This window comes from Mchenga conophoros, linkage group LG18 (genome assembly GCF_057382185.1).
Source record: "Mchenga conophoros isolate Kocher_MC1m ecotype Shallow Benthic linkage group LG18, M_conophoros_male_GT1.1, whole genome shotgun sequence".
NCBI lineage: Eukaryota > Metazoa > Chordata > Actinopteri > Cichliformes > Cichlidae > Mchenga > Mchenga conophoros.
The window spans coordinates 7,817,823-7,843,754 of NC_140543.1; the positions used below are offsets into that span (position 1 = coordinate 7,817,823).

Here is a 25,932-nt window from a genome sequence, read left to right on the forward strand (position 1 = left end):
AGCACCTTTATGTGTAGTTATCAGAAAGAGTAAAAGTTAAAAGGAGTTTTTTTTCATTACTGTCTTTTAATTAGCACCAAAGCCCTCTACTGTCTTATTCACTAATGACCTTTGAAATAGCATTGACTGACAGAGACAGCACAATTTTCCTTTTCTCTTGGTCTCAATAACACACACACACACACACACACACACACACACACACACACACACACACACACAGTGTGACGGAGGTCACTTTAGCCCTAATTGCGTTTCTGGATGAGAATGCTGATTGTGAATTTTCAGTAAGAAATTGACATCTCTGCTACAATCACACCTGCCAGATGCGTCCAATTTAACTTTCTTCATAATAAATTCTAACCCTGCTTAATTGACGACTCAGAATCTCATCAGCTGAATTTTAATGGGTTTTAAGAAAAATGTCTGACATGGAAGAGAAAGAATTCGATTATTTTTTTCATAAGCACCCTAATGAGACTAGCTTTCAATCACTGATTTATGTTGGAGAGAAGAGGAGATGAGAAGCGCTGGACTCTGTGGGGCTTTGCCAGTTTTCTTGTTCGGCCCAGGAGCTTAAAAGAAAAATGATTAAGCTTATTAGACAGAGAGCTCTATCGAAATTCACAAATGGATTGATGTTATTTTCTTGGCTTTGTTAAATGGAAAAACCTCTGCAGATAAGAAAATAATAATTAAGGGACAATACTACTGTTGTGGATGTGTGAGGCTTTCAGATGCCAACTTGAAAAAGATTGTCTTTTTGAACATAGCAAAAAAACTGAGCTTGGTGTACCCTGTGTGATTTTGCGCTATTCCACATGAGAGATGATCAAAGTGAAATAATTGTGATGATTTCTTTAGTTTTGTTTGTATCTTGTTTGTTTTTTGTTTTTTATAATCTGTTATATCTTGTAAAGCACTTTGTGATTTCTATCTAGAAATGTGCTATATAAATAAAATTTTACTTACTTACTTACTTTTTTTTCCTCCAGAGCAGTAGTCTTTTGTTGCACAGTGATGGTGAAAGTTGGCTGTTGCATCTTGTCTTGTGATCAGAGATGGCCTGGGATCAAATGAAGGTTGGCCATCTCACAGCGTGACTGCTGCTTTGACCCGTGTCAACTAACAAAACAACAAAAATTGGGCATAAAATGATTTCACTCCATATCACACTGGTGCAAATGGTAAAAATCCCCAAAACAACCTGATATGAATAGACGAAGGTAAAAACAGAGCTCTGTTTGTGTCGGGGATGAAGAAGCATCATTTGTTTTGTGTGAACTAGCTGTAATGAAGACCAGGAGGGTGTAGCAAAAAAAAATTATTTGAGGAACTTTTTGCATACATCATACATTTGACATACATCAAAGTACGCTGTATGGGGACCGTAATCATGGCTTAGAGCAGTGGTCCCCAACCCCCGGGGACCGGTACCGATCCGCAAGAGTTGAGGCTCAGGTGTGAAATTTATGGTTTTCGGGTTTTTTATCGTTAACTCAGTTTCCCTGGGTCTTTTCCCGTGTTGTAGTTGTGTGTCTTATTTTGAAAGAAATATTTACCCATTACCATAGCGACCAGAGAGCATTAAGGGGCAGAGAGGAGGATGTTACTCTCAATGTTGTTGACGCATTTCAAGAGGACGCTGCTAATAAAGTTACACAATTACACAGTGAATTCATGTTTATTATTATATTTACAAAATACCACAGTTTTTGTCTTGATCGTATTGTTTTATTTTACTATATTTATCCGCGACACTTTAAAGGCCGGTCCATGAAAATATTGTCTGACATTAAACTGGTCCCTGGGGCAAAAAAAGTTTGGGACTGCAGCCTTAGAGTTCCCAAATCCTGTTTTTATGTCGGGAATGTTATTGCCGAACTGCCCTGCATCCCTTAAATATTGCAATTACTTCTAAATGACATACCTGCTTTTAATAACTCCTCATTTAATTTGATTAGGTCTTGTACTCAAAGAGTTATGCAGACTTTGGTGTAATTTATTCTGTGTTTTGTTGCAGCTGCGTTCATGACATAGGTGCTGTCATTACGCACTTCTTTTTTTCTCACTTATGAGATGTCTGAAGTAGTGTGAAATTTGAGCTGGTGAACGGTATCTTAACCGGCACTCATTAACCAAGCTGTTGTGCTGTAGTTAGAATAATTGTTTTCTGATCACTGCGTCTGACAAGACGAACAAAAGGTTAATGACTGCAGCTGTGCCGCGAGATCACAATGGCATTTAAGATGAGCGATGACAAAGAAGGGTAGCGACCTGTCTTTGTTTAAAGCATTGTGACTGCGTGAAACCGCCAAGCATTTTCCACAGAGCCGATGCAAATTCAATAGATGTGGGTTCGGGACACATTAGTCTTGACCGTGATTCGGTTCGAGGGAAGCACCCCTGCATCCTAATGCCTCCTGGGAGTTGCAGTTTCAGCTGTAGGTGTTGTTGAGACCTGTCAGGCAGCCCGCACTCTGTCCCCTCCTGAACTCCATCCCCCAGAGAGCCACTGCCTCCCACAGCTCAGAGCGATTCATATCCCACGCTCTGGATGACCCAGAAGAACCACCGAGCCAAGTACATGAGTGTACACATTTACACACTCTCATCAACCACTGTAGCTGTGGGCTCTAGTACTTCCAAACATAAACAACATTGGTCACTGATTTGTGCACATCCGAAATTAAAACTCATCATTAATGTGTATTCTTTACACAAGTTGAACACACACACAAAGATCCACTTAATGTGAACGCATCCTACTCTAAACAAAACTATTAGATGATCTCATGCGCAAACTCAACAGTTTGTCAGGAAACACAAATAAACAGGCACACTAACACACACACACAGACGAACACAGTCAATCTAGTCTCACAATACACACACACACAAAAACAAGCTGTTGACTCAGATACACACTCTTTGGGAAGATCACAGCATTTCCTGTATGAGCACACACCACCATCTCCAAACATCTGAAAGCTTGTAAACAGCAATATGTTTTGGAAGAGAACATGGGAACATGACACTTGGCGTGGTCGTCCCGAGACAACGCTCTGGCTTTTTAAACACTTCTAACCTTTTATAATCCGTGTCTCCTGCGTGGTCTGATGGCTGCCCTTTCAGCTAATCAAATGAGCTCGTGGAAATTTCCAGAGGTTATTTTTATTGTCATAACGTCGTGTCTTGTGTACAAGCGCGGGCTGCGGTGTTTTCGTGCGCGCTGCCCCTGTTGGAGGTTGTTATTTGGACCTTGGCCCACCGCCCACACACTGGAACTTTTCAGAGTGAAGAGTTTTAATGGAAGGCATCCACTAACGCTGGGGTTTCTCAATAGGCTCTTCCTCTTATTGTTGTTCCCACACAGAGCCTGCTGCTCTGCGTTATGGTTGAGATGCACTGACAGTAAAGCAGGGCTGCCTGATTAGACTTGTGGCGATAATTCACATTAATTCACAATGGGATGATAATGGAATCTGTTTCTTTTATTAGCCCACATTGTTTGAGACGTAAAATTTGTTCCAGCAAATTTACATCAATCATCTCCAAACTGTCTTCTTCCTCAGCCTTTGCCGTTAGTCTTTAACAGCTAAAGCCGAGGGTTTCTTTTGTTGTTTGTTTGTTTTTTGTTTTTTACATAAGTATGAAAGTGGAACTTTTCCATTGAAAAGTAAAAAACAAAAAGGTACAACAATGCTTTGACGCCCTGGTGTATGACCCGTTCCTCAGATATGCCCCTCCACGTCCGGCGCAGCAGTGACCCTGCTCTGATGACCATCAATGGGCCGTTCAGCGGCGGTGAGTCACGGGTCCAACCAGATGAGACGCCATCAAGGAAGAACCCAACCCGCTGGTCGACCACCGCTGGCTTCCTGAAAGCTCGCCACTCGTCTGGCACAAATAGCCTGGAAAGGAAGGTTGGTGCTTGGATGTCAAAACCAGACATGGCTTTGCGCTAGCTAATTTTGAATAATTTGACGGTAATGAAGGAAATTGCACACACAAAACTGCATGAGGGATGCCATTGTCTTTTTAGTACAAATGCACTAAAGGTTCCTTTGCATCTGGTATATATCAACATCTTGTTTTCATCACCATAGAACTCCTTAAAAGCTGCTTTATGGCTTTTTGTAATTTCCCAAGATGAAACTGATCACATTGAACATTTGCACCCTTCTGCTCGGTTTGTGCCTAAAGCCACATACCTCCACACTGTTGTTTAAGATGCACCACCCAATAAGTGTGAATAAACATCATCGACTAAGAGATGCTCGTTGTATCTAGCTTGCTTTTATTTAACCACAGAAGCCACAACTCTGCTATTTGGACATCTTTGATTTTCTTGTTTTTGTAGCTCTGCTGAGCCACAGATAGACTCACTTTAATTCCAACATCTTCTGTCTCTCCTTTTCTTTTTGTAAAAGTAACTGTTTAATGTTTTGCTCCGAGCCCACCAGACACCCACCGACTTGTATTTGTCAGTGTGAAGACTAGGGCTGCCACGATTAGTCGACTAGTCACGATTACGTCGACTATCAAAATCGTCGACGACTGATTTAATAGTCGACGCGTCGTTTGAAGTAGTAGGAATTAAGAGTGTAATAACGGACTGAAACAGAAGATGGCAGCACTGCATGTACAAGGATGCCAGCTGCCGTTAAACCCCGAAGAAGAAGACTGTGTCCCAGAATTCATAGCGCGGCCCATTGCGGCCCTGCTCAGTTTTCAACAATGGCAGCAGCTAGTTAGTTTTAATGTTACTTTTATTATTCTTTCTGGGTCACAAAATTAAAGTTTAACATATTTTCAGGCGAGAATGTAACTGTGTAAACCTCAAATATTGGCTCAGTTTATCAAGACACCACATATTTTTAAAAGCGCGCCGACGTTTTCGGAGACGTCTGTTACCCACTAGCTCGATAGCTAGCCGGGGGCAAGGATCACTAGAGCCAGTGAGAACACCGGACTCCCGGCAAATCGTTTTCAAACCCACCGCCGTCTTTCGCTACTCAGGTTAAACATATATAAGTCACTTAGATAACTTAAAAATGTTATTGTTTGGCTTTCTTTAGTATTTTATTTGTTCCTGAGTAAATCGGTTTGGCTGAGATTAAAGTTATAGTTTTTACACAGCTGAATAAACATCAAGCAGACAGCTGATTATCAGAAGTGTGAGATGCTCGAGAATATACTCAGATGTACACACACCAGCTCACAACTATAAAGTGGTCCGGTCTGTCTTTAAAAAGACTTGTGAACAAATTCAGCGCAGGTTGATTAGCCTTTATTGTTAAGGTTTTAATGCTTGATGTGCATTTTTCAGTAAGAAAAGAAACATTTACTTAACAAAAAGCAGACATGGCATATGTCTGAGAAATGTAGTAACAGTATTAAAAGTAAAAACTAAAACTATTCCTTTTTTTTTTTCTTGTAGGGTAAAGGGATGGACACGTACCGCAGTCTGCCACGAGATGCTGGGACCTGGGCCAATCAGAGAGAATTCCAGAGAGAGACAGCACGGTCATCGCTCAGCGCCAATCATCCCATGGTGGACCGCTGGCTGGAGAGACAGGAACAGGTAGGAGTTTATTTCTGCATGTGTACTACCAGGGCTTTCCTTCAAAGCAGTGCATTCTGTCTGTGTATTGTTCCCAAAGTGTGTGTGGAAAGTGAAGACATGAGGATTAATCAACTGTTCCGGAAGAAAGCACTGCATCTGTTAGACTTTTATGGCTTTACATGACGCGCACACCTGATAAGTTCAACTCTCCAGGTCAAGAGATTTACAGCCAGTTCTACCCTGAGACTACCCATCAGGCCCAGGCTCTTTGAAAGCCTGTCTGAGTGGCCTAGATCCACTCCAGAGCCTGAGCGCAGTTCTATCACTCCCTTTGGATCTCTGCAGAAAGGTTAAAAAGTGAAGAATTTCTACCATAAATCCACAATGAGCGAGCAGCTGAGGATGGGGAAATAACATAATGTTGATATAGTAAATAACATAAGCACCCGTAGTACATGTGGTTTTGTTTAACTGGATCCCCAGAACATTGCCGAGTTGGGGGATCTTTTCCCACTGGGGTCATGTATGCCATGAAGTATAACATGGAGTTTTTCGGAATATCACGATAAATACTGATGACTCTGTATGATCTGCATGTATCCTTTGGATTGTATTCGGTTTGGAAATGAACAGTTTTCAGTTTCATAGCTTCAGGATGTTTTTCTGTTGGTTGGCCTTTCAGCTTTGCACTAGTAGAACTGTTTAGCTTTGATGACTTGGGTTTAAAGTCGAGTCCTGTGTTGAAATAATGATGATCTCTTGTGTAATGCAGAAGATGAAACGGAAGTAAACAAAGCAGTCGATTCGGCTTTGATCCACAATCGTTGTGAAAACTGAGCGTTCATTAAAATGTTTCACTTTAATGCCCATAGTGTAAACTGAACATATAAAGACTAGCATCAAAGTGTGGTTGTGGAGATGAGCTAATCTTGGGTTTGAATGCGTCACGTTTAATGGATTTAGATTCTGTGTCTCTTGGTTTGTCAGCTCTTAACGCTAAACACATGGCCAATTGAAAATGTTGAATTTTATTAACATTCAGGCCGTTTCTTCATGCTCATGAAGAAATCCAACATCATCAGCGTTTTTTTTTTGGTTTTTTGTTTGTCACCCAACAAAAAAGTGACAAATTCAAACTATTTATTTGTTTGTTTGTTTTTCGTTTTCATGCACATGTGCTTTACAATTAGCTAAACCTTGCCTACGCTGTGCTCTGGTGGAACCTCATTAAGAAATAATCTGTGATATGTCATAATTTCCTGGTGCTCGTTCTGTAATAGCCAGAACAATTTAACCCGTTTCTCAGAAGCTTTAAAAGCAGTTTGAAACTGTTTATGGATTAATGTTGATTTATTGTCTTAAGCACTTAGATTCTCTGCAAAGTGCCATTTAGCTTAAAGTGGTTGCTTCCTTTGTTGTTATATAAGGTCTTTCGTAAACTGGTTGATGGGTTAAATGTACAACAAGTTGTCACCATTTATTAGTTTGGGGCTGCGCCGTTTTCCTCCTTCCGCCTTACAACAGGTTTTAGTTTGATGGGGATTAAGTGATGGGATAAGTGCAGGATGTGTAGTTGGTATTAATGACCTGCTGAAAGCCATCTGCCCTCCTAAAGTCACACACATGCACACTCGAGCACGTGTTCCCCAACCATATGTTCATCCTGACAGCTCCCACAATGACAGGACCCTCTACAATATTCTGTGTGGCCTTGGAGTGTGTGAGTGTGTGTCTGTCTTATTTGAAGCTGTCTCTCTCCTTGTGATGGAGAGAGACAGCTTTTTTTTGTGCTAGCTCTGCAAGAGCTCAGGTGGAGTGTGTGTGTGTGTGTTTGTGTGTGTGTGTGGCCGAGCAGAAAAAAACCCAATGAAACGGTTTGAATCTTGTTACATTACATCATATGTAAAGTTGGACTGGTTTTTGCAGTGTTACAAACGCAGTCTTGAGACCTCACGAGTTGCTTGTGTTGGCCGACTCTGCACGGGAACCCTCTGTGTGCAGGGTTGTATCACATTGATTTAAGCTCCAGTTAGCTTACTTTGTTCCAGGAAGGATGGTGCAACTTTAGTGCATGATGAGAAAAGCCTTGATTTTGTTCCGGACTTTTACTGTAATCAAATGAAAGAATATGAGATATACCAGACCAGGGGGATGGGGTGGCTTGTGTTTGAAGCTAAAGGCTGCTGGTATACACTTGATTATAGACCGTGACTGCTGCTTTATTAAGTTTAAAATGCTCTCGTTTGTCTTATTCTATTGTTGCATTGACCGAAACACTGTTCATCGCTATATTTCATTTTGTTAGTCTGAATTTAAATGAAAAGGAGACATTTCTTTGTTTTATATAGAAATGCAACCCTTTAAACCAGACCTGGCCCTCTGAGAAGTTTTGTCTTTAGACATCATGTCTGAATTATGAAATAGCACAAAGTCTGCTGCCTGTTTAGGTAAAAACAAATGTTCATTTTTAGCTTTGCATTTGTATTTTTTTTAATTGTTTGATTCAAAGTTGAAAAATTACCCATTTATCTTATACTAAAGTTGAAGTGTGCCGCTGGATTTATCTACTATGTAAAACAATGCTTTTAAGGTGGAATAGTGTTAGCATTAGCATAACTGAAAAACTAGCTTCATACTGAGCTTTGTTGATGAAAGCCCTCTGTGAAGTGAGCGTGTGCCTTTACCTCCTGTTGGGTTCAAAAAAGATTTTTTTTATGTGGATTCCTTGTTGCTAAGTGCATTTAGCTTTACCACAGTAAAGGCATTTTTGATTAACTTTGAAAACCTGCAGAGTAGCTAGGTCAAAGCAGGAAGTGTTGGATAAAAATTTAAGTCGACAGAACATGTGCTGTGCTTGGGGTGCAGCTCATCTAGTAACCGATAAAGGGAAAAGTCTTGTTGAAATCAACCAAAACCAGGAGTGCAAAAAGAGAGCAGTCTGAATCCTGAGATTATCTGTGCATATGCCATCATTATTTTAAACTTTAAAAACATTTAATATGAGCATCTACTTCCACTTTGACTATAGCAAGACGGTGCCATTTAATTATCAGTTGTCACTTTCAGCACCGTCTTCGTACACAGTGTAACAGACTTTTGATTGACCTTTGCTCAGGCTGAAGGAAAGCCATCTCACTAGACTCCATGTGAAAATCACAATGATCAAGGTAAAAAAATCCCCTCCCTAAAGAATGCAACTAAATAAGTGAGTGACTGAGATTTCAGCTTTAATTCATTTGTACACACCCACACAGTGCTGAAGCAAGAAAAATCACCTATATAGGTGTAACATGGATATGCTTGACCTTTGATATTATAAAAGGTCAACATTTAACTACCAATTAAACATACAACATTTAGGTCCATACCTCTGTGTGCGCATGTGTATGTGTATGTATAGTGCGAGCAGCAGGAAACATCCTGGGCAGGTTGCCAGTCTGACGCAGGGCTAACACAGCGAGACAGACAACCACTCACACTCAGCTTGACACCTATGGGCAATTTAGAATCACCAGTTAACCTAACCCCACTAACTGCGTGTCTTTGGGCTTTAGAAGGAAGCTGGTGTACCTGGAGGGAACCCACGCATACACAAGAACATGCAAACTTTACACATAAAGACGCTAAAACCCTACATCCTACCCTAACCCCAGCAATCCCTGGCCAACATGGCTGCACAGGCATGTAAGCCATGGGTCATTAAAAAATAACACCACACATTAGCAGAATATAGACCAAAAGAAAAGTTATCGTGGTGCATAAAAACCTGTGGGAGAAACTGCAGCAAGGGTGTGATTTTTAAGCATCTTCTCTTAATAGTGCTGATTTGGAATATTTCATGTATTTTTAATGGATGTACAGTTTCTGTGTAGTTCCTAAACTTCCTCTTGAGAAGCAAGAAGAATCCCTCCACGGCACAATTAGCCCAGAAAGCCATTTTCCAGCAGTGTATAAAACCTTTGTTAACAATATAAAATAGAATGGTGTGGTGAAGAAGAATAGCAGAGCAAGAATAGAATATGCAGTGATTTAATTAGAATAGAGCAGCTCGGAATGATGAATTAAGCAAAGCAATTTCCTCAAGTTAGTTTCATCTTATCTTTCCAGAATGAATAACGTCGAACAGACGAGTACGAAAATGAAGAGAAGAATTAGAATAGAGCATCATATATTGGAGTAGGCCTATTTTACTCCTGAGGAGAATTCAGCCTCTCTCATAACAAAACGCACAGAACAGGGCATAGCTTTGCACTGAAGTGAGCCAGATTGAATTGCATTGAAATGAATGAAACTATTCTCTGTTCCAAAGTGGTTAATTGTGCGTGCCTGGAGCAGCACTGGCAGCTTCCTGACACACAGCTAAAAAAAAAAAAATTGAGCTGCAATAGTTTTGAGCAGCGTTCACAAGCCCCCTAAACTACCAGCCTCCTTTGGCAACAGGTAGGGGGTCGCCATGGCAACAGCGAGCTGTCATTCGAGTGTGTATTAATGAGAGCCGGGTGGAGGTGCCGAGGCTATGCAGAGAAAAGAGGCCTGCACTGTGCTGCCGTCTGCGTTTGTGTGTATATTCATGAGTCGTGAGGGCATTTATGGATCTTTGCATCTGTGTGTGTGCGTGTGTGTTTATGCATTAACATGTCTGTGGCATCGTCTGTGTGTGTGTATGCGTTGTGTGTATGTTTTGTGTGTCAGCTGTGAGCAGGTGTCAAAAATCCAAACAGTTTTTGAGTGGGTTGCAAATCAACCAATTAAGAGGAAATACCAAAAGCCACTGAACCACCTGCAGTGTTAGTGAGCTGATCCCTGACAACACACACACACACACACACACACACACACACACGCGCGTACACACTCTCACTGTAACATGTCAGGGTCAGTCTTCGACGGCGGTCTCTGAGGACTTGCAGGTCAGTGCATGTCTGCTTCTGTTTGGTGCACTGGGTGTATTTCTTTTTAATATCTGGCATCTGTGTTTATGTGAATTGCACTTGTATGTAGTTTTGATACAAAACTGTATATTTGTCTGCGTTTATTTGTCCATTAAATGTCAGCAAATTAATAAATTGTAATAAATTGATTTTAAAAAAAAAAAGATCAGATTGGTGGATAAAAAAAGTAAAGAACTCCAACTCACAATTTTACAATTCAAATAAAGGCTCCTTTTATTTCTACCTAAAAATTCAATAACTGAGAACTGGGATGAACAACTCACAGGACCGCAGTGAGCTTCTTTCTGTGCATGTGTAATATGCCTGGAGCCCTTCCCTTGACATTCCTGATACCCAGAGCTGGAGCTTCCATAGTGTTAATGCAGGAAATGTAGTTTCTCTTCTCAACTCATTTCTAACACTCATACATATCATTAAACTCAGGCATAATGTTGTTTTTGGGGGTTTTTTTTCTATTAGTTGAAGTCGTAAACAATTTTAATTCTATTTACTTATTTAATTTGTTTACAATTGTTGTTGTATCTGCATATTTATGCCACGATTAGAAGGAGTAATCTGCTTACTCCGTATTCTTATTAGGATTGTTTCATACTTTTAGGTGAGTGGTGGACTGTGGGCTAGTTTAAAACAATTACCATTTGATAGCAAGACTTCTTTCCAGACAACTATAACATAAAGTCAAATGATTTTGGAAGAAAATGCTTTTGATTTTTCTATCAGCAGCTCCAGGGGTGCTCGCTACAGACTATCTACTGACAAAGCTGCAGCCGCCATGGCCTCAGAAACAGTACAGACCTCATTAAACTGGCTGTAGCCTTTAAAAAAACTGAGAATTTTTTTTCAAAATGTAATATTAAAAGAAAAAAAATCCTTGGTAGCATAAAGCAGCTCAGTGTATCACAGCATGTGATGCAGCGATCACAGAAGCTTGTTTTGCTGCTGCGTGTCCTCAGCCATTAGACTGCTGGGGGACCAGGTTATCTTTCATGGTGGGATGGAGGCTTCACACGGCTCACTGGGGATGTTGTTGTTACAGACATTCTGACGGTGGATCTGCTCACACACCTACAGACCTGTGCAGGAATGTCAGTGCTTTTGCATATCTGCACTGTGAGCTTTGCTACACACGAGTAACATGCTACATTGCAAGCTTGCAGATACTAGCACAATGTTATGATCCGTCCACATGATAAACGTACACGAAGATTTCATTAAAACACAGAAGTACCTTATACTTATATTATGGATTCAAGGCACTCCTTAGCCAGAGTGATCAAGGCCGTGTGCACACCTACACAATAAAAGCAAATTACACTCGAAGTGTGCACAAAAACAAAAATGTGTAAGCACGCACACAAACGCACATTCCTCTGCTGCTTTGCTGTTAACAAGCCTCCATGCATTGTGTGTAGTGGAGGGTTGAGTCCCTCAGGTGCACAGTGCAGCTTTAGCAGGATAAATCATGCAAACCTGAGCCGCACAGTCATAAATCACCTCAGACTGTGTGAGACTGTGTTCGTATGTGCACTGAAACCTGCATGTTCAAGTTTTGTGGCATGTCTGTGTCTCTGTGTATATGATTTTCTTTTATTTTGTTGTTTTTTGTTTTTTTCATTTGTGCAGCTGTCTGGTGTACATATCATTTTCTGTGTGATGGTTCAGGAGATTTGTGGGTGCATACTATAGAGTCTGTGTGTGTGTGTCTGTGCGTTAATAAGACAGATGAAAGTGATGGGTGAAAGCAGTACGATCAGTGCAAACAGATTCTGTGCAAGCGACCAGTAGGTGCTGCTGTGGAGCTTAGATTGAAGGTGTTTCCTTCTGTTTTTGTACAATATGTTGGTGTGGTGTAAATGAGTGTATCGATAAATGCTGTAGGTGTGTGTTTGCAGATGTGTGAACAGTGTTAATCTGCTGTCACCTTGTTATAATGAGCCTCTAATCTTTTTTTCTTCTCACTCTTCCAATGTTATTATTTTAATTTGAACTTTGTTATTCTGTCTCATACATCATAACCCTCATGTCCATGCACACTGTAGGTAATTACAGTCTTCTTTTCATTCAATCAGTTTTCCTTTCTTTCTCATCTTAACATTTGTGCTCATTAGCTTTGATGTCCACTCGTCAGACATGACATACACCTACCACAGCATACTGTCATTTATACATTTTTCCTTTTTACTTATAGTAGTGCTAATTTAGAACAAAAAATCTCCACAGCACAGATAAAACTATGCTTTTCTAGAACTAAATGGCTTCATTAACACTTGTAAAGAGTACTAGGAATAGTATACGGATACAGTTATGTGAAAAAGAAAGTGCACCCTCTTTCAGCTGTGACATTTTATGTATTAGGACATAATGGAAATAATAATCTGGTCCTCTGCAGGTCTTAAAGATGATGTAAATACAACCTCAGGTGAATTATTACACCATGTTGTTAGTTATTTAACAATAATTAAGCCAAAATGCAGAATGTGGAAAAAAGCTGAGTTTACCCTTCCTGCTTCCATAGGAATTAAGGTGGTAAGTAGCAGCCAGGTGCCGCTAATCAGATCTGTTTAATTAATTCATCATCAGCAAGTGTGAGCGCACCTAGAAAAGCAGGACTCTTGACAGTTTGCTGGACTGGAGCCTTCAAGTGTTAACACAGTGACATCAGCAATGATCATAAAGAAGCAATTGTTGCTGTCCATCAATCTGGGAAGGGTTGTAAGAACATTTCAGAACTATTTGAAGTGCGTCATTCTAAAGTGTGAGAGATTATTCGCAAGAGCAAAACATTTGAGACTGCTTCCCAGGAGTGGATGCCCCACCAAATTCACCAAGTCACCAAGGTCAGACCGTGCATTGTTCAGAGAACCTGCAAAAAATCCTGAAAAAACCCAAGAACTATATCTCAGACTCTACAGGCCTCAGTTAGCATAGAAAACGTCAGCACAAACGGCCACACATTAAACTGTCAGGCTAAATGGTGGAGGGGCAATGATTTTGGCTTGCTTTGCAGCCAGAGGACTTGGGAGGCTTGCAGTCATTGAGTTGACCGTGACCACTTCTGTATGCCAAAGACTCAATCTGTCTGACAGAGTGTGTCATGCAACAGGACAAGGATCCCAAGCACATCAGCAGATCTACAGCAGGAATGGCTGGTGGGAAAAAGAATAAAGACAGAATCAAGTGAATGGTCCAGTCAAAATCCAGACCTCAACCTGATTGAAATGTTGAGGCAGGACCATAACAGAGCTGTGCAGACAAATCTCAATAAACTAAAGCAAGGTTGTGGAAAGAGCCAAAATTCATCTAATAATATGAAAAGAGCACAGAAAATGCTTACTTTAAGCTATTACTGCTAAAGGGACTTCTACAAGTTGTAAATCATTGAGTGTACTTTGTTTTTCGCACACTGCACCTTCATTCTGGCTTAATTTTTGCTAGATAAGATGAAGATGAAATCTTTTATTTGCCTTTTTCACACAGTCACCAGGTCTGGGTGCATATCTGGGGGGAATCTTACAGTCAAATAATACAAATATAAAACAAAACGCACACAGAGGAAAAGGTTTGATTTTTAAGAGCTAAAGATAAGAACAAAGAGGCATGTGTCAAGTAACTGACATATTGCCAGTTATGCAATTGTAACTAATGACAGAGTAATATGGCATGTTTACTATCTAAGGACATATCTACCTAATTGTCATACCACCTCCTCTTTCTTTCACATACTTGTGAACAAAAGATTAAATTCATTTATATCTAGTAATCTGGTATTGTGACAAGACTGGCTATGTCTAACAGGAGGCTCTTCTTACACTGTGAGAAGTTGAAATACGATCCAGGAAGTATATGGAATATCTCCATGAGCTTGCAGTGTTAACATACTGGCAGTTATTTATCATCCATCTCAATGATCATGAGGTTAAAAGCAGAATAATGCTATCAGTCCCATTGCCAGCTCACATGTGCTTACAGAAATTTCTTTTAATTCTGTATTGTTCCCATAGAGCCAAAGCTGGCCTTTCTGCAGCTCATGTTTCAACTTTAAACAGACTTGAACTGTGAGAATGAAGTCTCAGATGTTTATGTACTTAGCCAAACATGATCAAAGTGACCTTGAAATGACGGTCTGCTGGTTGTGACCAGCTATTGCTAGCTTGTTTAAGCAGTGTGGTTGTTAATTTTGTGTAGTAGTTGTTTCATGTTCCGTGGGAGGAGTTGTTTTTATTAATTATATTCATACACAGAGAGATGGCTTCATTTTATTCTTTTTCCTGTATTTCTAAAGGCCTCTGAGGAGGAGTGATGTTGCTGTTGTAATAATAAGAAGGTTACAGTAACAGTTTCTTTCACACATGACTGAAGGACAAGGACATCACGCTTACAGCCTCAAAGCCACCTGGAATAACCGCCCGTGTTTGACTTGCATGTCTCCGTCCTTCATTTACAAACGTCTCCACGTGTGAAATCCAATCTCACATATTCATCATTGTTTATTTGACATGTGCTTCCGCTGCTGTTGATTGAACAAATTCTTTGCTTAAACACCCCCCTCCTCTTTTTTTCTTCCTCTGCTTCAATCAGGAAGACGTTTAGTTGAGTAGAATTAGCGTCAGCTTTTTTTAGAGCGACACATCGTAACTCCAAAAAACTTTCCATTTCACTTCATCTTTCCGTTCTCACAGATCCCGCTCCTCATCTCTCTCTATTGATCCTCCTCTTCTCTTTGCTCTTTATATCCCGTCCTCACATCAGTCCCTTTGTTTTGACTCCTCTCATTTCTCTTTTCTTTCTGTCTGTTCTTTGGTCCTCCACTCCTCATCACCTTTTGGTTTTAATATGACAGAGAGCTGTGGGAGCCCAGATCTTTTCCAGCCGGGAGGGACGCAGGGAGAGAGCCAGAACAGAGAGACGGAGGAGAGATGAAAGACAGCTCTCCCCCTCTTGTGGGTACACAGTTTTCCCAAAGGGAGCTCCATCTTAGGCTGCAAGCTGCTGTCAGGACATTGCAGGCACACACGCGAGCATGTAATTCCATGTTGCTCACCTGCTACCAAGAAGTAATTACACCTAAAAGAGACCTGCGCTGGTTGGACAGATGGTAGCTCTTTCTCAAAACTTAATCCACCTGTTGCCTGTTGATGTTCAGGAAGGGTTAGAAACACATACAGCAGAGACTGAAATCCAAGATAAGGATCTCAGTTTTGTACATCTGCAGCGCTCTACGGGCTCCGTGAGCAACAGAGTTTATCGGCGGTCTATAAAACGATCAAAGACAGATGAGAAGGATGACAACAGCAGGTGCCAGCTGTTATCAGAGGAGAATCAGAGATCTGACAAAAGAGAGACAGAGCTGATTATTGACGTCTGTTGTGCTCTGGAAATGAAACCTGCCCACCGAAGAGTCGAGCAGATTGTCCTGAAATGAAGGACGACGAGTACACATCCAAAACAGCTGATCTCAAAACCTGCAAGCAGGTTCAAAGTGCATTTTTCTAACCATCTGAATAAAACTGTAATAGTGAATATAGATGAAACTTTTTTTCATCCCTGGGCTTTAGCCTCCAGAGTGATTTGCCAGTTCACTACAAATTAATTCATTTTGCCCTCATTTGCAAAACACGAGAATTTCAATTTGTTAATTAGCTTAGTTTTGATTTCTGTCCAGAAAGGGTCCAGAACATGCAGAAAACTTTATAATAAATGCAAATCATCAGTTGACAAGACCAAAAAATTTCAAATGTGTGACATGCTGTAAGCCCTAGGTGGATTTTTCTAAAATGTAAAAATAAATTATCAAATTTTGAAATTGGGGCTTAATTTAAATTACAGTTCCCTGAATTTTAATAGTAAGAATAAACACTCTTATATATGCACTATATTCAGTCATAGCTCAGCTAAAGTTTTTGACTCATCAACGGTGCTGTGAGAGTTACAGAAGTTCTGCTGAAGGTACCGAACGCATTGCTGCAGGAAGGAAAAAGCCAGAGGGAGACGATAGGGAGAAGTTTTGTTTTTCCCCTTGACTTGTTTATATAGACACACTCTTCTCAGCTGCAGCCATTACAGTTTGAGTCAGTCAGAATAATGGCTTTCAATCTGACATCTCTACCGCTGTGTGTGTGTGTGTGTGTGTGTTTCTTGTCACTATTATCTATAGCTCCCTTCCTCTCAGAGGGGTAGTTTGGTCAGCTTTACCTGTTATTTTGCTCTATTGCAGCGGCTCTATCGGGAGTGTCATCTTGGTAAATGGTGCATCACATAACAAGCTGTGTGACTGGCCACGGCCCATGCTGCTCTGTTGTAAGGGCATATGGCGAATACACCACGAAGATTAGACCTGCGGTAGCTCTAAGACCTCTGATGAAAGCACACAAATGAATAAAAACTTCTTCAAGTTTGACGTAAATTTCTATAAAGAAAACGCTGTTTGGGTTTTTGTTACTGTGGCAGCTAAAAGGTTGACGTTGTAACATCAGGAAGTACTTGGGTTCATTATCTGATTATTTTGTTATAAATGATATCTACTCTTCATGCTCTAAAACATTCCCCATACCCTCGCCACTCCAGCTGTGTTCTGTCTCCAGGTGAATAATTTTAGAAAACTACCAACATAAAAGACGCTTCGTTGCGCTAACACCATTAGAATGTCCAGGAAGTAAATATTGCTTCAAACGTGTTCGCCACTTCCTTCCTCTGTCAGGATATTTGTCTGAAATTGAACTTACTTGCAGAGATTTGAACATGCTGCATTAGTGCAGAGCTTGCTCAGAAAGCTTCAGTGTAATCAGCTGGTATGTACTGTTTATGCAAAGAATCATGGTATGTTTGAAGTTGACAGTTCTTTCGTGACTTTTAAAAGATCAATCAGCAGCTTAATCAGCCCGGGAGGTCAGTTTAAAAGAATTACGCAGCCCTCCTCAGCAGACTCAGTCTGTGTTTTTTCTGTCCAACTGAACATGCTTGCGCTGCTCATTATTTTGAGCATTCATGTTGATTAGCTTCCTGAGTTAAAACCTTTAGAAGCTGACACGCGCAACAGCAAAAATTTCAGCAATGGCACCGTGCCTCGTTACTTTTATGCAGCACGTTTTTGCAACATACGCATATGCACCCCATCCCCTTTATTTGCTCTCTACATGGAATGAATTGCACTTCAAAGTTTATATATGCAAGTAAGTGCAACGTGTGTAGGCTTGATCTGTTCCAGTTGCCACATATTTCGACTCTCCATATGGGATGCATATGGTTTAAAGTCGAACACATTCGCTCTTCCTCCTGTTTCTCGCACCTCCACTCTGTGTGGCTCATATCAGTGGATGTCGCGTCACCATTCAGGATGTGTTCAGGAGTGACAATGGCAGGTATAACCCCCACAGCAAACATTAGATAGTTAACCCCCTGGTGGTATTTCCAGCTCACTCGTGCGACTCTCCTTTAGTATTTCTAAATACTCCGTTTGAATGATTGACACATCCGGAGAACCTCAAACTTTCAGCTTCTTTTTTGTTTTGACAGCCAAAAGTGTGAAATTGTAAAATGTCAGAAGATCTCAGAATCCCCTCAGATTTATAGCTGGGAGTTTTCAAAGTGTCATTTGTCATCCTTTGAACGAGGTTTGTCGTGGCTCTCTGTCCCTCGTGTAATGCGTTTTTGTCTGTCTCGCTATCTGCCTCTCTGTCATCCTTTGAGTCACTCCCTCAATCTACTGTTCCTTTTATTCTGTAGTTTTTCATTTCTCTGTCCCATCACTCGCTTCATCTCCCCTTCAATCTCTGGAGGAATACTGATACACCTCTCTGTAACCTTTGTATTCACTTATTTTTCTTGTAGACTACATCTGATAACTTTGGGAAAGGAATAAAGTTGGCTTAAAAGGGAAACCCTCCCCTTTGCCCTCCTCCGCGTCTTCAGTCAGACTCACAATACGAGCGTTTTTAACACAACCCACAAATTTACTTCAAACGAGACTGACTGAGCTCTTAGGGGACATCTCTTCTAAAATGTGAGTTTTGAAATTGCTTTGATTCCTGATGAGGCCTCCATTGTCTATTATGTTTGAGTAAATTGCATTGCATATTTTGGTGCGCTGATACCCCTCCACCAACCCCAGCCACTTTGATTGAATTGGATCGGAGAAATTGCAGTTGAATTAAGTGGATTGCTACAGCGGCTCTGCGGTAATTTAGGAAGTGCTGGAAGTCTCATTTTGTGCGCGCCGATATTACTGCTGCCTCCTGTAGTTCCATGAGGTACATGAGTGTCGCAGAAACAGTGCTGTATGTGTGGAGACGGGGCCGAGGAAAGGACGTGCCGTTACTGTCAGCATTTTTTTTTGGCCTTCAAAGACACCTAAACTTTTCTGGAATGTGATTTTGTACATTTACCTAGAAAATCACAGTCACCATAGTCTCCACTGTTCTGCAAAGGCCTTTCACCAGAACCATGGGGACCTAGAGCTGTTAGGGACTGGCAGTAATGGAATAACCTAAAGAGTTAACACAATACTTTTGTTCAAAAGAGTTAAAGTTAAAAGTCTGCAAAGTTATAAAAATGTTATGACTATCTCGAGGTTACAAGAGCGCAGCAGAGGGAGGACATCGAAAAAAATACATTATAAAAAAAGAAGGGAAGATTTCCTTCCAGGAGAAAGAAGAAAAATATCCTACCATCAGGAAAGCTGAACACATTAAAATGGAAAATATAAACATTTACACACTCTTCTGGAGGATCAAGTAAGATCAAGGAGGGGATGAGTTTTTTAATGTTTTATTTACCGGTCTAAATAAAGGGCTTACAATCCAGCCCTGTGAGACGTGTATAAATCAGAAGAAAACACACAGGATAATTTTACCTGAAACCATCAAATATAGAGAAGAAATGAGAAGAGTGACTATTCTGCAGATTGGCCTTGAGAAATCATTTAGCCCGTCAAACACACTCCTCCTCATCGGGCTCATCGGGAGACATCAGATATGGAGAGTTGATGAGGATGACCTCTACATTCAAAGAAAGAATTATATTTGCATTGAAAGAAGGAAAAGTAGCTTCTTTGATAAGGGTCACAATCAGAGACTGTGCAAACGACCTTCACAAGAGAGTGTTTTGGAAGTGCGCTGTATCAGCAGGCCTTTAGAAAGAGGCATTAAGAGGGAGGGAGATGATTTCAAAGAAGGTGACTGTGGATTGGGAGTGATGGCACTGTAACCGGCACAGAATTTTCCTGCATAAGGAATTTTCTTGAGGAATAACGGTCTCTGCATCTCCTAGTTTTGAGCTGGAATCTGTAGTACGGCTGCCACCAGTCCAACCACGCCTGAAACCCAACAGTTTGAAGATGGGACCATCGTAAAGCTGTGGCAGTGCAAGGATGGGTTGAAGATAATGTGCCCACATCTGGTGAATGGACGTGTTGTTGCTATTGAATAGAAGTTAACGCTTTCACAGGAGCCGGTGAGAGAACTACGCAGATCAATCAAACTGATGGGGATGTTTGGCAACAAAGGAAAGCTGGCTGGGACTGAGTCACTGTGAAATAATCCTGAGCTGGGGGAAACGATCCATGCCAGCCTGGCGCTGCAGACACAGAACCCAGAGATAACAGACGTGACCAAAGAAATGCAGCCGATTTCATCTTATTAACGCTGAACCCTGAACTTTAATGTGGGGCCTGGTTTACTATATGTGGTCTAGTTCATCCTAATAGTGTTGGATAACACTGTAAACCTGACTAAGGCTACAAAACCAAGAAGGTCCACGTAGACTCACAAGAGCAGAAATGAAATAAAATAAACATGTTACAGTTTGATACAAAAACATCGCTGGCTATAGAAAGTTTGCATTATATATGTCATGGTTGCTGTAACTGACAGGTGGATGCTAACGCATGCGGCTACCTTTCTGCTCGGCTAATTAGAATCACTGTACTGGGCAAACAGCCATGCTTGTGGTGTTGGTGTTATAGGATACATTTAATGCAATTATCTGACAAAAGCCTGAGCAAGTCCACCAAAAATAGAACATACAGGATTTCATTTGTATGCTGCTCAGCAGAAATGAGCTGGTATCTGTTTTCTGTATGTTAGACCAATACAGTGTATCGATGCACTTTGCCCTCCACCCAGGCTGTAAAAAAACAAAACAAAAAAAGATGCACACACTAAACCGAGGCTTCAAAGCAGGACTTCAAAAACCACTGGGTGACCTCCCAATGGCAACATTAACCTATGGGCAGATAGCATGACGCCATAAACCGGTTTAATGGTCCCAAAGCAACTGAAATGGGCTGAGACCAAAGGAACTCAAATGATTGAAGTTAAGGTCGTCTTTGTTCATATTATGTTTAAACGATCAGGCAAAACAAGCTTTTAAAAGTTGAGGAGGACCAGTTAAGTTAACACTCATTGTAATTCAATACAGAAACACAATAAAATATTGTTATTCCATTTTTAACAAGCACCACTCACTAGAACAAGGGAACATTTCCTCCCCTTACACTGGAGGAACTGTTCAGCCATGTCAAAATACGGGAAACTCTTACAGCAAATTGTTTAGGACTCATTTAAGAGCAAGAAAAATATTCAAATCCTTCTCTGTGCCAGGATTTAAGAGAAGTGACACCACAAAGATGCATACACTAAAGATAAAGTAAAGTCCTTGAAAGTGAAATACATTCAAAATTTCACGTTATCTTTTGAAATCTTCTATATATTTTTCAATATGCCCTTCATGCAAAACCGCACAATTCACGCGAACACGTAGCGTTCTCCTCTCCTTGTGTAGCACCGCGACAGGCTGCCGGGATGATATAAACTCCGATAACGTCCCCTTGGCTCAATAAATCCTCGAGTTATTGACGATGCCGTCCGCCCGTCTGGATCCCATTATCAAAGTGTCTTCAAAGGAGACTAATTGAATTAGTGCAGGGATCTGTAATTGAAAGCTTGCTTTTAATGATGCATTGTGGTCTTGCACGGAGACAAGCATCAGCATTCATTATACGTCTCTGTGTCAGGATGGATTGGACTGTGTGCAGCACAATATCAAACTTATCAGGGACACGAGTTTATTTGATCCTGCATCAAATGTTTAAAGCTAGTAAAGCTGAACATGAGATGAGCTAGTGTTCTTTTACTATTTGCTATTTTTATCCTCTCAGCTGGATGTTTGCCTCCTCTCTGCCAGAATGTGAATAAGACATCGAAGGTCATGTGCAGCCATGTTTGATCATTACATCCCTTGACGTGATGAAATGTGTGAGTTCATTCAGGTGGCCTCTAATGAACCTTTTGAGTGCTTTCAGTAAATGTTCTGGTGAAAATCTGAAGCTGTCTGTATTTGTTGTCTAACTCACCCAGAAATTGAGTAGATGTTTTTTTGTTGTTGTTGTTTTTATTTCCTCCTGAAAGGGTCACACAGCCACGGCCCCAGAAACTATTAGTGGTTTTGTGGTGTTGTTGTTATTGTCTGTCTTTAAGGAAAGATTCTCATTCTATTGAAGCACTTTCGCCTTGTGTATGAGTTGCTCTGCTTGAGTTATTTTAGGCAAAGTGCTAATGCTAACAAACCAGTTCTCTGTTTTAAAGTCTATCACATCATTATCTCCAACGTTACAGGATTTTTCCATGAGGGGAAAAAGAGCTTAAAAGCTTACAGCAGCTGTGTTGAGCTCACAGAAGACCGAATGCTGCAAAGATGGTCTGGAGCTTTATTTGAAGTCCACCTTTAACTTTCATCTGTCTGTCAGCCACAGATGGTGTGTGGTGGCTTTCAGGTTAGAGGTTAAAGGTTAAGGCTAATTTATAGTCTTTAGTTCAGTGTTTCATCCGGTTGGGAACATATGGAGTTCTGCTGGAGAGGACACAGATACCAGTTAACACAGATAAATGTTTGTGTGCTTGTGTTTTAATGTAGCATTGGTTATCTTGAAAAGGAATGTTCATCGAAGTAATAGGACTGTGCAATATAACTGCATGTATCTATGACATTTTGAAATAAAACAGAGGCAATCACATATTAATGAGCACCATTCATTTGTAAGTGTTTTTAAAAGTAAAGATTTAGACCTCGTATCATAATGAAACTGAAAATAAAAAGGTGCTATATTTTGATGATATTTTGTGATATATTTATATTTTTATCGTTGGCTTTTGAGATTTTAAGGAGTGCCCTTTTGAATTTTACTGTTTAAAACTGCATATTTGCTGCACAGTAGCCAGTATGTAACACTAATCATATAAGACCACCTAAGTTGACAGGTCATGGATGTTGACCAGCGGTTGCAACTGAACACAGGCAGCCTGATATAGTCTTATTCTGTTTTTAAAATCTAAAAAATAAATTGCCAAGAACAGAATGCCTGATTAGCCTGCCTGTGTGCATATAAAGCTTTATTTATACTTTGCTAAAGGCCATCATAAAGGCAATTTCATTATTCCTGAACCGGCTGTTTATTTTTACTGATTTTAAAAATGCAGCATTTTGCAAAGATTGATTTTTATGTGAGGCGCCACTTTGTATGATTCTTTTTTTTTTCTTTTTTTAAAACTTTGACTTGACTTAATTGGCACTGCTAACAGTCAGCTTGACAAAGCAAATCAACGCTTCTCACCGCTGCACCAGTTCAAAGCACTTCCTGTGAAGTCTTTCTCAGAGGTTGTCACTATGATGGGAAGCTTTAACATCAAACCTAATGATCAAAAACTTTCCGTACTCCGGAGACACGATCATTCATATTTAAATGGATCGGGATTTTAAAATTTTAATGCGAGTTTCAAAGAAATGAAAGGATCCAGGTACGATGCCACAAATGACTGTAACTACGGTTGTTACTGATTTTAAACATTTACGCTTCACTGTCACATTTAACATTTCTGCCACGTCTCTGCAGATTTGTGTTAGCGTCTTCAGAAAGTTGTACTCGTTTCTGCAAATAACACTCACTCCTCTATCTGTCTGCGTGTGTGTTTATGTGTGCATTCGCATCAGTTCGTAAGTGACAGTATGGTCAAAGTGGCAGGACAGGGGAGTGGGCAACACTTCATTAAAGTGCAGCAATACTCCACTCAGTCTCCCTCCCATGCATACACACCAGGTGCAGACCACTTCATTTAGTCTGAGAGATAGAAAGGACAGACCCCAATGGATTCTCCTATTAATCTTTAATGAGCCCCCGGGCCTGAAAACTGCCTGCCTGCCTCTACTTTTCCACATCCAGGAAACAAGCAATGACTCGGCTGGAAAACACATCGGCCGCCGGCCCTCGTACCTGCCTGTCTGCCTGCTAGCCATTAACCCCCCAACTCGACCCTGAATTATTAATGCTTCTATCCTTTGCTTTGCTCGCTCGGCCCCCTCCCAGCAACGGGAATGGGCGACGTCTTGATTGTGTGGTTTGCAAAGTGTGGCGATGCCTCTCAGAGTGTCTCCAGCTGGACTTCTGAAAAGGATGCCGAAGTAAAAAGAAAATTTGTTCCATTAAACCGGTCGAATCAAGTTGTCGCCAAAATTGTCTGAGAAAAACGATTTTTTTTTGTTTTTTTTTCTTTACAGCGAGTACTTCCTTTTTTTTTTTTAATTGCACGTCTCTTCCCATCATCTCTTTTGAAGCTTTCAGTCATTTCACAGAAAGTTCATCAGCAGATGGCGTTATCCATGTTTCACTAGTAAACTTTCTATTGTGTTGATGTTATTTGACGACAACTGGCAAATCCATCTATGCACATTAGCCCATGGGAGTTGCCATGAATGAATAATATGATGTTGTTAATACATTCTTCCCGGCACACTTTGTCTTTTATAAATGTCTCTCATTTTGTTCCTCTAATGAAATAAAACAGCGTGTGCTGTGATGAATGTGGATCTCATTTGGTCTTCCCCAGATAGCGACTCCTCTCCCCCCTCTGATGTCCCCCTGCCTCACTTCCTCATCTCCTGATAAGTGTTGAATAGTATTAGGACTAGGCGCTCTGAGGTGCTATTGTTTCTCTGCCTGCTGGGTTTTTTGCTCTGGTTTTTGTGTGTTTTCTTTCTAATGCGCACATGAACAAGGCTGCATGGTTTTGGCAAATATTCAGTGGAGGATTAGATCATAGGTTTGCACCATTTTATAGAAGAGTTTTTCTGCAATGTCAAAATGACACATTAGAATGTTCTCTTTTAAAATATTATTATTATTACATAACTTCTTTATGATCATGTAAAAAACTTGGAATTCGGTGCTTCTCTCCACCGATCAGAGAGAGCTCTTTTAAGAGCCACGCTGGCTTCTTTATAGTGTTCCCCATAGTGCTTATATTATCAACTCTGTATCCAGGAGACTGAAGCAGAACACTTTAATGTTCTTCTTCATTGAGCCATTTTTGAACTAAATTTCTTATTTGATGATGCAGAGAATATTGAATATTATTAGATACAGCCACACTAAAAGTTGCAGAATATAGCACTGAAACTTTATTGCATTTATGATGCAGTTGTCTAAGTTGTAAGTGCTGCACTACTGTAAGGGGGATGGATGGATTACAAATTGTCAGCATGTCTAACATGTTTGCTGTTGTTTATCGATGCATATGTGATGGAAGATCAGTGATTCCAATTCCAATCAATTGTATTACTGTTGGTGGTGGTTGTGTAAACTGCATTGTGTTGCACAGCTTGTTCACACACAAATTGGGCAAAACAGCGATGAGACATAAGACTGTCCTGCGCTATTCTGCACTGTATGTAGCATATATCATGTCTTGTACAAAAACCCAGAGAGAGTCAGTGGAATGAATAAAAAGTTGACTTGGATGCTAAATAAATGTTGCATGGAGAGGTTAGCTGGCTAATGGCTTCGATGTAAAAAGCACGTTATTTATACTTTGTGTTATTACACTAATGATCATGTTTTCAATACCTTGTTTTGGGGGGATTCAGGGATTTTCAGAAATAATGTTAGAAGTAAGCCCTTTTTTATTTCTTGCGAAACGTTTGTTCTGCAGTTAGCTCAACAACAATTACAATTACAATTTTTGCAAAGCAGTACTTTTTTTGGTAGGGGATTTTCTGAACAGTTGCTAGAAAAAGCCTCTTTCGACGCTGAAACAAGGAGCTGATGTGTGATGATCCCTGCTATAAGTGGCAGGGAAGTCGAGTGCCAAAGCTGATATGAAGAAAAACTAAATCCTGAAACAGAAAGCTGAATGTCTATGGATCAAAACGTTTAAGCTTTATGCATCTCTTCAAATTTAGAATAGAAAACGGTCACAGGTAGCCAAATCTGTGACCAAAACCAAATCTTGCTAAAAGCAATGTGGTCAGCAGTGGTTTTGCTCATGTGGTGTAAAAGATGCTGTTTTTCATCAGTGTTTCCCACTGCATGATGAAATAATTGTATGTGATGGTTTGGCCAAAGGTTTTTCATGAGGTTAAAGTAAA

At 40.5% G+C, this 25,932-nt stretch overlaps 1 protein-coding gene across 9 annotated transcripts in view; it reads left to right on the forward strand.

The window, feature by feature from the left end:
* Positions 1 to 25,932, forward strand: part of pard3ab (par-3 family cell polarity regulator alpha, b) — a 243,793-nt gene that overhangs the window by 84,871 nt on the left and 132,990 nt on the right. For all 9 annotated transcript variants that reach the window (XR_014889531.1, XM_085254762.1, XM_085254765.1 and 6 more), the window contains exons 4-5: positions 3,739 to 3,926; positions 5,444 to 5,587. Coding sequence is in view for 8 of the 9 variants with exons in the window: in XM_085254762.1 (XP_085110888.1) it covers positions 3,739 to 3,926; positions 5,444 to 5,587 (332 nt within the window). In the remaining variant the exon portion in view is untranslated. The remainder of the gene's footprint in view (positions 1 to 3,738; positions 3,927 to 5,443; positions 5,588 to 25,932) is intronic.